The 13001-nt window shown below is 54.5% G+C and overlaps 1 protein-coding gene across 1 annotated transcript in view; it reads right to left on the reverse strand.

The window, feature by feature from the left end:
* The window catches only part of LOC144607222 (retinol dehydrogenase 12-like), a 73677-nt gene that overhangs the window by 38925 nt on the left and 21751 nt on the right, over positions 1 to 13001 (reverse strand). The window contains exons 2-5 of the mRNA XM_078423902.1: positions 6613 to 6852; positions 6019 to 6108; positions 4304 to 4495; positions 333 to 442 (exon numbers count right to left, since the gene is read on the reverse strand). Coding sequence (XP_078280028.1) covers positions 333 to 442; positions 4304 to 4495; positions 6019 to 6108; positions 6613 to 6852 — 632 coding nt within the window. The remainder of the gene's footprint in view (positions 1 to 332; positions 443 to 4303; positions 4496 to 6018; positions 6109 to 6612; positions 6853 to 13001) is intronic.

The following is a 13001-nucleotide window of genomic DNA, read 5'->3' on the forward strand; positions in this document are numbered from 1 at the left end:
GGATATGCAGAGAATGGAGGGATATGGATCGTGTGTCGTAGATAAGAGATGGTCTGTGCATTGTGTTGAGCACAGTCAATATGGGTTGAAGGGCCTGTTGCTGCTCAGTGAATGAGCTGCAGAAGTGGATCCAATGACGGATTTGAAAAGACATTTGGACATACGTGGATGGGAAGGGTTTAGAGGGATATGGACCAAATGCAGGCAAATGGGACCGGCCCAGTTTATCACCATGGTGGGCACGGACAGGGTGGGTCGAAGGGCCTGTTTCCGTGCTGTGACTCGCTGTTGACCCCAGAGCCCCTCAGTGGGAGAGTCTGGCGGCCTCTCACCTTGAAGAAGGAGAACCCAATCAGGTTGAAGATGATCCTCGGGAGCAGTCCGTAGTTCCTCATCATCTCCGTCATCACCACCCCGGGGTGAACTGCATTCACCATCACGCCTGGGGGAGACCGGCACAGAGTGTGGGGGCTGTGGGGTACAGAACACAACCCCCACCCACCCCCAGTGCCTCTCCCACTACCCCCACCCACCCCCAGTGCCTCTCCCACTACCCCCACCCACCCCCAGCGCCTCTCCCACTACTCCCACCCACCCCAGCGCCTCTCCCACTACCCCCACCCACCCACCCCCAGTGCCTCTCCCACTACCCCCACCCACCCCCAGTGCCTCTCCCACTACCCCCACCCACCCCCAGTGCCTCTCCCACTACCCCCACCCACCCCCAGCACCTCTCCCACTACCCCCACCCACCCCCAGCACCTCTCCCACTACCCCCACCCACCCCAGCGCCTCTCCCACTACTCCCACCCACCCCCAGTGCCTCTCCCACTAGCCCCACCCACCCCCAGTGCCTCTCCCACTACCCCCACCCACCCCCAGCACCTCTCCCACTACCCCCACCCCCACCCACCCCCAGCACCTCACCCACTACCCCCACCCACCCCCAGTGCCTCTCCCACTACCCCCACCCACCCCCAGCGCCTCTCCCACTACCCCCACCCACCCCCAGCACCTCTCCCACTACCCCCACCCACCCCCAGTGCCTCTCCCACTACCCCCACCCACCCCCAGTGCCTCTCCCACTACCCCCACCCACCCCCAGTGCCTCTCCCACTACCCCCACCCACCCCCAGCACCTCTCCCACTACCCCCACCCACCCCCAGCACCTCTCCCACTACCCCCACCCACCCCCAGCGCCTCACCCACTACCCCCACCCACCCCCAGCACCTCTCCCACTACCCCCACCCACCCCAGCGCCTCTCCCACTACTCCCACCCACCCCCAGTGCCTCTCCCACTAGCCCCACCCACCCCCAGCACCTCTCCCACTACCCCCACCCCCACCCACCCCCAGCACCTCACCCACTACCCCCACCCACCCCCAGTGCCTCTCCCACTACCCCCACCCACCCCCAGCGCCTCTCCCACTACCCCCACCCACCCCCAGCACCTCTCCCACTACCCCCACCCACCCCCAGCGCCTCTCCCACTACCCCCACCCACCCCCAGCGCCTCTCCCACTACTCCCACCCACCCCCAGTGCCTCTCCCACTCACCCAACCCCACCCACCCCCAGCACCTCTCCCACTACCCCCACCCACCCCAGCACCTCTCCCACTCACCCAACCCCACCCACCCCCAGCACCTCTCCCACTACCCCACCCACCCCCAGCACCTCACCCACTCACCCAACCCCACCCACCCCCAGCGCCTCTCCCATGACCCCCACCCACCCCAGCGCCTCTCCCACTCACCCAACCCCACCCACCCCCAGCACCTCTCCCACTACCCCACCCACCCCCATCCACCCCAGCACCTCTCCCACTCACCTAACCCCACCCACCCCCAGCACCTCTCCCACTACCCCACCCACCCCCATCCACCCCAGCACCTCTCCCACTACCCCCACCCACCCCTAGCACCTCTCCCACTACCCCACCCACCCCCAGCACCTCTCCCACTACTCCCACTACCCCCACCCACCCCTAGCACCTCTCCCACTACTCCCACCCACCCCCAGCACCTCTCCCACTACTCCCACCCACCCCAGCACCTCTCCCACTACTCCCACCCACCCCCAGCACCTCTCCCACTACCCCCACCCACCCCCAGTGCCTCTCCCACTACCCCCACCCACCCCCAGCACCTCTCCCACTACCCCCACCCACCCCCAGTGCCTCTCCCACTACCCCCACCCACCCCCAGTGCCCCTCCCACTACCCCCACCCACCCCCAGCACCTCTCCCACTACCCCCACCCACCCCCAGCACCTTTCCCACCACCCCCACCCACCCAGCATATCTTCCCCTCCCCCCATATCACCTCTGCCTCCATCTCTCCCCCACCCATCTCCTCTGCCTCAAAGATACAGGGTGCGCCACCACCTGCAGATTCACCTCACCAAGTCCTAGCACTAACTAAGACTCTATTCCATGGAGCGCAGGAGGATGAGGGGTGATCTTATAGAGGTGGATAAAATCATGAGAGGAATAGATAGGTTGAATGCACAGTCTTGTACCAGAGTAGAGGAATCAAGAACCAGGAAGAGCAGTTGGTGGATAAATCCACATTTGATATGTGGGAGAAACAAGGAACTGCATATGCTGTTTTACAAAAAAAGGCACAAAGTGCTGGAGTAACTCAGCAGGTCAGGCAGCATCTGTGGAGAACGTGGATAGGTGATGTTTCACAGAGTGCTGGAGTAACTCAGCGGGTCAGGCAGCATCTGTGGAGAACATGGATGGGTAACGTTTCGGGTTCGGATCCTTCAGACTGAAGATAGATCAGTTTTAACAAGGGTCCTGACCTGAACTGTCACCTATCCCCTTTCTTCAGAGGTGCTGCCTGACCCGCTGAGTTACTCCAGCACTCTGTGAAACGTCATCTATCCCTTTTCTCCAGATGCACAAGGATAAAGGAGGTCATCTGCTTGGTCTGGGGAAGTCGGCGAGGTACTAAACCAATACTTTGCATCTGTTTTCACCAAGGAGAAGGACATGGAGAACAGTGAGATCAGTGTGGGGAATGCTAATATACACGGCTGGTGTGAGATTAATATACACGGTCTGTGTGAGATTAATATACACGGTCAGTGTGAGATTAATATACATGGTCAGTGTGAGATTAATATACACGGTCAGTGTGAGATTAATATACACGGTCTGTGTGAGATTAATATACACGGTCAGTGTGAGATTAATATACACGGTCAGTGTGAGATTAAGGAGGAGGACGTTCTACGGCTGTTGAAGGGCATTAATAATAATAATAATAATAATATATTTATTTTATATAGCGCCTTATCACATGCTCAAAGCGCTTTACAAAACAATTAACATAGAAACAAACAGACAAACTATCCTGTGGATAAATCCCCTGGACTGATGGGATCTATCGCATGTTAATGAGGGAGGCCAGAGAGGAGATTGCGGGAGGCTTGACAAAGATCTTTGTGTCTTCTCTAGCCACAGGCAAAGGCCGGGAGGACTGAGGAATGGCCAATGTTGTGCAGTTATTTTGGAAAGTTGAATCTCAGGGATTAGGGGCCGTGAGCCTCACGTCAGTGGTTGGGAAATTATTGGAGAGCATTCTGCAGGATGGGATTTACTCCCATTTGGAAGAGAATGGGTTAACCGTGGACAGTCAGCGTGGCTTTGTACTTTGCACTGTGCTGGGACCTCTGCTGTTTGTCATATATAAATAAGTTGATTGTAAATGTAGATGGGTTGGTTAGTAAGTTTGCAAATGACACCAAGGCCTGTTTCCGGCTGTAGATATATGATATGATATGATGAAGATCTGTGACCCCAGCAATCCTGGTAACATCTGCAAACTTACCAGTCAACCCATCAACATTTACATCCAAGTTATTTATAGGTATTGCAAACAGCAGAGGTCCTACTGCAGATCCCTGTGGAACTCCACTGGTCACCGACCTCCAGCCTGAAGATTGCCCTTCCACCACAAGCCTCTGCCTTCTTGATCTGGATCAGCCCACCATGGGGACATTCCCCAACTGAAATCCATGGACTGCCCCCCACCCCACCCTGAACCCGATCCCTATGCCTCCTGACCCCTGTCCCCTGACCCAGCCCCACCCCTGACCCCTGTGAGCCTGCCCCACCTCTGACCCCCATAACCCTGCTCCACCCCTGACCCCATAACCCAGCCCCACCCCTGACCCCTGTGACCCTGCCCTACCCATGATCCTGCCCCACCTCTGACCCCCATGAACTTGACCCCGTGATCCTACCCTGCCCCGTGACCCAGCCCCACCCCATGCCCCATCCCTGCTGGTACCGGTGTGCCGGAGCTGGGCGGCCAGCTCGTGGGTGAAGAGCACGTTCATCAGCTTGGTGTTGTTGTAGAGTTGGTCATAGCTGGCAGTGCCCACGTCCTCGCCCCGCATCTGCCGCAGATTCACCTCCCCTCGCCGGTGGTTCATGGAGGACACGTTGATGATCCGAGCTGCCGGAGACTTCTTCACCAGGTCTGCCCGCCACAGGGGGAGATTTATTGTTCATTGTTTAGTTTATTGGCACGTGTACCGAGGTGCAGCAAAAAGCTTTTAGTTGCGTGCTCTCCAGTCAGTGGAAATACAATACATGATTACAATCAAGCTGTCCACAGTGTACAGATACAGGGTAAAGGGAATAACATTTAGTGCAAGATAAAGTCCGATTAAAGATAGTCCGAGGGTCTCCAATGAGGCAGCTGGGAGATCAGGACCGCTCTCTAGTTGGTGATAGGATGGCGATGGGCCCTGAATCTGGAGGTGTGCGTTTTCTCACAACAACATTTAAAGGGAATTTGGACAGGTACATGGATAGCATGGGTTTAGAGGGATATGGGCCAAACGCAGGCAGGTGGGACTAGTGTAGATGGGACATGTTGGCCGGTGTGGGCATGTTGGGCTGAATGGCCTGTCTCCACGCTGTATCGCTCTGTTGGTCTGTATGGACTAGTTATACTCACCAATAACACACCTCCTCATTCCACCCCCCATCCACCGACTTCCCTTCCTCTGGCTTCACAATTCATGCCTCTTCTCAGCTTATCTCACACTAGTTTGTCCCTTTCCACTCCGGCCAGTATCCGCCCATCACTCGCTGATCATCCCCCGTGCCCACCCATCACTCGCTGATCCCGTGCCCACCCATCACTCGCTGATCCCTCCCCCCGTGCCCACCCATCACTCGCTGATCCCCTCCCCCCCGTGCCCACCCATCACTCCCTGATCCCCTCCCCCCGTGCCCACCCATCACTCGCTGATCCCCTCCCCCCCGTGCCCACCCATCACTCCCTGATCCCCTCCCCCCCGTGCCCACCCATCACTCCCTGATCCCCTTCCCCCCGTGCCCACCCATCACTCGCTGATCCCCTCCCCCCGTGCCCACCCATCACTCGCTGATTCCCTCGTGCCCACCCATCACTCGCTGATCCCCTCCCCCCGTGCCCACCCATCACTCGCTGATCCCCTCACCCCCACCCGTGCCCACCCATCACTCGCTGATCCCCCCCGTTCCCAACCATCACTAGCTGATCCTCCCCCCTGTGTCCACCCATCACTCGCTGCTTTGTCCTGGTCCTCCTCTCTTCCAGCTTTATCTCCCCCACCCCTCCACAGTGTCTGAAGCAGAGTCCCGAGTGGGGGAGGGGGGGGGGGGTGATGGAGGCAGGGTCAGTGACGGGGTGGGGGTCAATGACGGGGTGGGGGTCAGTGACGGTGGGGAGGGTGACGGTGGGGTCAGTGACAGGGTGGGGGTCAGTGACAGGGTGGGGGTCAGTGACAGGGTGGGGGTCAGTGACAGGGTGGGGGTCAGTGATGGGGGGGTCAGTGACGGGGGGGGGTCAGTGACAGGGTGGGGGTCAGTGACGGGGTGGGGGGTCAGTGACGGGGTGGGGGGGTCAGTGACGGGGTGGGGGGGTCAGTGACGGGGTGGGGGGGTCAGTGATGGGGTGGGGGGGTCAGAGACGGTGGGTGGGGGGTTGATGGTGGGAGGGGGGTCGCTCACCCAGCAGCAGGTTTGTCAGCAGGAAGGGGCCCAGGTAGTTGGTGGCGATGGTCAGCTCCAGACCCTCTGCAGTGACCGCTGGCTGCAGCCCTGGTGGTGACACGGCTCCAAGTCAATGGCCCCCCCGGCATCCTCTCCCCCCCGTCCACTCCCCCCCCTCGTCCCCGTCCCCTGCCACCCCCTCCTCAAAGCATCCCCTCCCCCTCATCCCTCCCCGGCATCTCCTCCCCCCCACTGCCCCTCACTCCATGCTCTCCCACCCATTCCTGTCCAACTTCCTCACCCCAGCCCCATCATTCCCTTGACCCAGCACCTCCCTCACCCCCATCCCTCCCACCCTCCCCTCAGCATCTCCCTGTCCCTCCCTCTCTCCCCTCTCTGTCTCTCTGTCTCTCCCTCCCTCCCCTCCCTGTCCCTCCCTCCCCTCCCTGTCCCTCCCTCCCCTCCCTGTCCCTCCCTCCCTCCCCTCTCTGTCCCTCCATCCCTCTCTCAGCCCCTCTTTCCTCTGCCCCACTACCTTCCCCACCCCTTCCTTTGCTCAGTCCCATCTCCTGCCCCCCTGCCCCGCAGTGTCAGGGAGGGGCGTGTTGTTACCAGAGGCGGCGGCGTTGTTGACCAGGATGTCCAGCCGCTGCTCCTCCTCTCTGAGCCGCTGGGCGAATGCCCGCACCGAGTGCATGGAGCTGGTGTCCAGCAGGCGGAGGTGGACCTGCCCGTTCCCCGTGCGGCGGCGGATCTCACGCTCGGCTCTCCGTCCCCGCTCCTCACTGCGGCACGCCAGGATCACCCGCGCACCCCTACGGGCAAGGTCCTGGGCGATGTGGAGCCCGATCCCTGGGCACAGACAACACCAAGGGTCAGTGTACCAGCCTTGACCCCCCCCCATCACCCCCACCCCAACCCCACTCCCTCCACCCACCCTAATCTCCACCCACCACGATCCCTGGGCACACACAACACCTAGGATCAATGCATCAGCCTTGACCCCCCCCCCGACCCCCATCCCCCCGACCCCCACCCGGAACACCCCCTCCAATCTCCCCCCTCCACCGATCCATGGGCATACACAACACCAAGGGTCAATGTACTAGCCTTGACCACCCCCGACCCCCATCCCCCCGAGCCCCATCCCCCCGACCCCACCCACCCCAATCACAACCCACCCTGTTCCCTGGGCACACACAGCACCCCTGGTCACCAAGGGTCAATGTACCAGCCTTGATCCGCCCGAACCCCTGACCACCACCCCCCCGACTCCCACCCCCCAAACCCCCACCCTGAACCTCCCCCACCCACCCCAATCTACACCCACCCCGACCCCTGTGCACACACACCACCAAGGGTCAATGCACCAGCCTTGACCACCCCCAAACCCCACCCACCCCGATCCCTGGGCACACACAACACCCCTGGTCACCGAGGGTCAACATACCAGCCTTATCATCATCATACTGTATTAGCCAAGTATGTTTTGCAACCATATAACCATATAACCATATAACCATATAACAATTACCGCATGGAAACAGGCCCGTTCGGCCCTACCAGTCCACGCCGACCACTTTCTCTGACCTAGTAACATACGAGGAACTTCATTTGCGATACAATCATACCAATAAAAAGCAACAGAACACACAAAATACATTTTAACATGAACTTCCACCACCGTGACTCCTCCACATTCCTCACAGTTCAAGCTCTTCTCTTCCTAGTTCTCCTGCAGTCGAGGGCCTCGAGCTTTCCGTTGACGGGACGATCTTGACTCCCATAGCCGGCGGTTGGGCCCTCCGCGTCGGGGCGATCACGCTCCTGCATCGGGGGGGGGGGATCTCAACTCCCCCACGCCGGGCGATCTGACTCTGGGTCGGACGTATCACAAAATGTTGGAGTAACTCAGCAGGTCAGGCAGCATCTCAGGAGAGAAGGAATGGGTGACGTTTTGGGTCGAGACCCTTCTTCAGACTGATCAAGGGTAATGATCAAGCCTAGTCGCTCCAGTCTTTCAACATACGACAGTCCCGCCATTCCGGGAATTAACCTAGTAAACCTACGCTGCACGCCCTCAATAGCAAGAATATCCTTCCTCCAAATTGGAGACCGAAACTGCACATAGTTCTCCAGGTGCAGTCTCACTAGGGTCCTGTACAATTGCAGAAGGACCTCTTTGCTCCTATACTTAACTCCTCTTGTCATAAAAGCCAACATGCCATGAGCTTTCTTCACTTGACAGACTGTTGTCAAGGCTGCCATCACTAAAGACGCCACCTGGTGGAAAAAAAATTGTTGCAATTCCTTACGGTCTTGGATAGAAGTGTTCCCAAACCAAGCTGTGATGCATCCTGATAAAATGCTTTCGATGGCGCATCTTTAGATGTTGGTGAGAGTTGTTGGGGACATGCTGAGCTTCCTAAGCCTTGTAAGGAAGTAGAGGCGTTGGTGTGCTTTCTTGGTCGTTGCTTCAATGTGGGTGGGCCGGGAGAAGTTGTTGGTGATATTGACTCCTTGGAATTTGAAGTTTTCAACCATCTCTACTTCAGCACCGGCAATGTAAACTGAGGTAAACTGAGGTATGTGCACCACTTGTTGAAGTCGATCACTATCTGTGGAATTCATTGCCATAGAAGGCTGTAGAGGCCAAGTCAATGCATATTTTAAAGGCAGAGATAGAGATTATTGAGATTATTGATTTGTACTGGTGGTCAGGGGTTATGGGGAGAAGGCAGGAGAATGGGGTTAGGAGGGAGAGATCATAATCATACTTTATTAGCCAAGTATGTTTACCACATACGAGGAATTTGTTTTGCCATAGTCATACCAATAAAAAGCAACAGAACACACAAAATACATTTTAACATGAACATCCACCACAGTAACTCCTCCACATTCCTCACGGTGATGGAAGGCAAAAAAAAGTTCCATCTCCTTCCCTTCTTTGTTCTCCCGCGGTTGGGGGCCTCGAGCCTTCCGTTGACACGACGATCTTGACTCCCGTAGCCGGCAGTCACGTCCTCCACATTCGGGCGATCAAGCTCCCGCATCGAGGGGGAATCTAAGCTCCCCCGTGACGAGCGATCTGACCCCAGGTCGGGGCTAGTCGAACCTTCCACGTTCTTTGGAGCTTCCCGACATCAGCCTCTACTCGAGACTGAGCTCCTCGATGTTGAAGTCCGCAGGCTGCAGTTCGAGCATTGATCCTAGGCAAGGGATCGCAGGCTCCGATGGTAAGTCCACGGCTCAAAGTCAGTCCCGAGCAAGGCCACCAGCTCCACGATGTTAGGCCGCAGAGCGACCGGAGATACAATCCGGAAAACAATCGCATCTCCGGCAAGGTAAGAGATTGAAAAAAAGTTTCCCCCAACCCCTTCCCCCACCCCCCACATAAAATAAACCAGAGAACATTTAACACAAACTTTTAAAACACACTAAAAATAACAAAAAAAGGCACAGACCGTATGCAAGGCTGCCATTGCTCACGGTGCCACCTGGTGGTATAATGGCATAGATCAGCCATGATTGAATGGTGGAGTAGACTTGATGGGCCAAATGGCCTAGTACTGCTCCTAAGCTGGGGGGTAGTGTGAATTGTGAGGAAGATGCAATAAGGCTGCAGGGTGACTTGGACAGGTTGTGTGAGTTGGCGGATACATGGCAGATGCAGTTTAATGTAGATAAGTGTGAGGTTATTCACTTTGGAAGTAAGAATAGAAAGGCAGATTATTATCTGAATGGTGTCAAGTTAGGAGGAGGGGGAGTTCAATGAGATCTGGGTGTCTTAGTGCATCAGTCAATGAAAGGAAGCATGCAGGTACAGCAGGCAGTGAAGAAAGCCAATGGAATGTTGGCCTTCGTAACAAGAGGAGTTGAGTATAGGAGCAAAGAGGTCCTTCTACAGTTGTACCGGGCCCTGGTGAGACCGCACCTGGAGTACTGTGTGCAGTTTTGGTCTCCAAATTTGAGGAAGGATATTCTTGCTATGGAGGGCGTGCAGCGTAGGTTCACTAGGTTAATTCCCGGAATGGCGGGACTGTCGTATGTTGAAAGGCTGGAGCGATTGGGCTTGTATACACTGGAATTTAGAAGGATGAGGGGGGATCTTATTGAAACATATAAGATAATTAGGGGATTGGACACATTAGAGGCAGGAAACATGTTCCCAATGTTGGGGGAGTCCAGAACAAGGGGCCACAGTTTAAGAATAAGGGGTAGGCCATTTAGAACGGAGATGAGGAAGAACTTTTTCAGTCAGAGAGTGGTGAAGGTGTGGAATTCTCTGCCTCAGAAGGCAGTGGAGGCCAGTTCGTTGGATGCTTTCAAGAGAGAGCTGGATAGAGCTCTTAAGGATAGCGGAGTGAGGGGGTATGGGGAGAAGGCAGGAACGGGGTACTGATGGAGAGTGATCAGCCATGATCGCATTGAATGGCGGTGCTGGCTCGAAGGGCTGAATGGCCTACTCCTGCACCTATTGTCTATTGTCTATTGTCTATCACATGAACATGAACTTTCCCAATATAGACCAGGACTGTCTTAGGGTGAATGTGTTCAGGAAAGATTCCTCAGGAGATATGTGGAGGGTTCCACATGGGAGAGAGCAAAGCAGAAGAAAGTCAAGAATCTTTTACTGTCATATGTCTCCATACGGAACAATGACATTCTTACTTGCAGCAGCACAACAGATATGTAAACATGTGTAGGATGCAACTGCAGATGCAGGTTTAAACCGAGGATAGACACAAAAAGCTGGAGTAACAAAAACAATGTCCCATGTAGTTTGGAAACTTAGTTTGTAGTGTTTAATAATCTAATGATAGACACAAAATGCTGGTCAGCGGGTCAGACGGCATCTCTGGAGAAAAGGAATAGGTGATGTTTCTGGTTGAAACTCTTCTTCATAATCTAAAGGTTCTCTTGGGAAATTAGGAGGGACAAGTGTAGAAGTGATTGTCGGCCGGCCGTTTGGACCAGTGACCACTGTTCCTGTGGCATTAAAATCATTATCGATAAAGACAGGGCAGGCCCACAAATTCAAATCCTTAATTGGGGCAAGGCCAACTTTGATGGTATCAGACAGGAACTTGCTGAAGTTAATTGGAGTTGGTTGTTTGCAAGCAAAGGAACGTCTGGAAAGTGGGATGGTTTTAAGAGTGTGATGACAAGAGGTCAGGGCAGGCATGTTCCTGTTAGAGTGAAGGCCAAGGGAGGTGGGCGTAAGGAAGCCTGGACTGATTAGTACGGGTGTCAGGGGTTATGGGGAGAAGGCAGGAGAATGGGGTTAGGAGGGAGAGATAGATCAGCCATGATAAGTGTAAGATGTGACATTGCAGGAGCCCAGCCGGGGCAGGACCTACACAGTGAATGGCAGGGTTCTGGGGAGTGTAGTAGAGCAGAGGGATCGAGGAGTGCAGGTACATAGTTCCCTGAAAGTGGTAGGAAGGAACTGCAGATGCTGGTTTACACCGAGGGTGGACACAAAATGCTAGAGTAACTCAGTGGGTCAGGCAGCATCTCTGGAGAGAAGGAATGGGTGATGTTTTGGGTTGAAACATCTTCCATTTGTTCTCTCCAAAGATGCTCCCTGTCCCACTGAGTTACTCCAGCGTTTTGTGTCTATCCTTGAAAGAATTTTGGTACATTGGTCTTTTTTAGTCAGGCTATTAAGTATTGTAGTTGGCATGTTATGTTGCAGCTGTTCAAGACATTAGTGAGGTCACACCTGGAGTATTGCGTTCAGTTTTGGTCATCCTCTTATAGGAAGGATGTCGCCGAGCTGGAAAGGGCGCAGAGAAGATTTATGTGGATATTGCCAGGACTTGAAGGCCCGAGCCGGTAATGGTTGGGAATTATAGGGACAGGTTGGGCAGGCTTGGACTTTATTCCTTGGAGTGCAGGAGGACGAGGAGTGATCTTTTCATGAGAGGAATAGATAGAGTGAATGCACAGTCTTTTACCCAGGGCAGGGGAATCAAAAACTAGAGGACAGAGGTTTAAGCTGAGAGGGGAAAGGTTTAATAAGAATGGAAGCAACTTTTTCACAAAGAGGATGGTGGGCAAATGGAATGAGTTGCCGGAGGAGGTAGTTGAGGCAATTATTATAACAGCATTTAAAAGACACTTGGACAGGTACATGGACAGGCAATGTTTAGAAGGGTATGCACCCCTCTCAACCCTTCCGAATTTGGCGGAAGGTTTCTGCTTTCTTATTTCATTTCCGCCATTCCGATTTCGCCTCACATTTTCCTGCAAAACTTTTTGTAATTGCAATTCGTCAATTCGGCTGCCAGAGGCCACTAGGGGTTCCGCGAAAAATCCCCCCAACTTGGAAGTCTCCCCTAAAATGTGGTACCCAGGCTGGGCAAGGCAGCCAATCTCGACCTCATCGGAACTTCCATGGCAACCAACGGCCGGGGCTGTGGAACTCCAGCCCAGCTGGAGCCAGCACCTCTATCCCCATGGCCGACTTCCTTGGCCGGCTGGATAAACCAGCAAAGCTCTGGAACCAAGAGTGCCAGAAAATCAGTGGTGGAACTGTAATGAGTAAATATTAAATTTAAGTGCAAGATTATATAACCATATTAATTAAGACGGAGTTAAAATATAAAACAGCAGAAAAGCCAATTACCACCTGTTGGGGCTGATTATCAATTAATGTGTGAATTTACTTCAACAAGTACTTAGTCGAGTCGCATATATCAACTCTTTCTTCATAACTTAGTCATACATTTTATGACCATTGTTCTGTTATTCAATATCAAGAGAATTTGGATGTGCAAGGAAAAAGCAAAATAGAAAAAACAAAACAATATTTTCTTTGTGTTGCAAAAAGTATTTCTGTACAATAACCTTTCTATAAATAGCAGAATATACTCATGATAGGCCTGACATTGTACATGTAGTCCAAGAACTAGACTGTTGGAAATAATAGTCGTTTTTCACACATGAATGTAGCACACGCGTATTTTCATTTGGCGTGCATACTTTTTTTTTGC

Source organism: Rhinoraja longicauda, chromosome 28 (assembly GCF_053455715.1).
Source record: "Rhinoraja longicauda isolate Sanriku21f chromosome 28, sRhiLon1.1, whole genome shotgun sequence".
NCBI classification, from domain to species: Eukaryota; Metazoa; Chordata; class Chondrichthyes; order Rajiformes; family Arhynchobatidae; genus Rhinoraja; species Rhinoraja longicauda.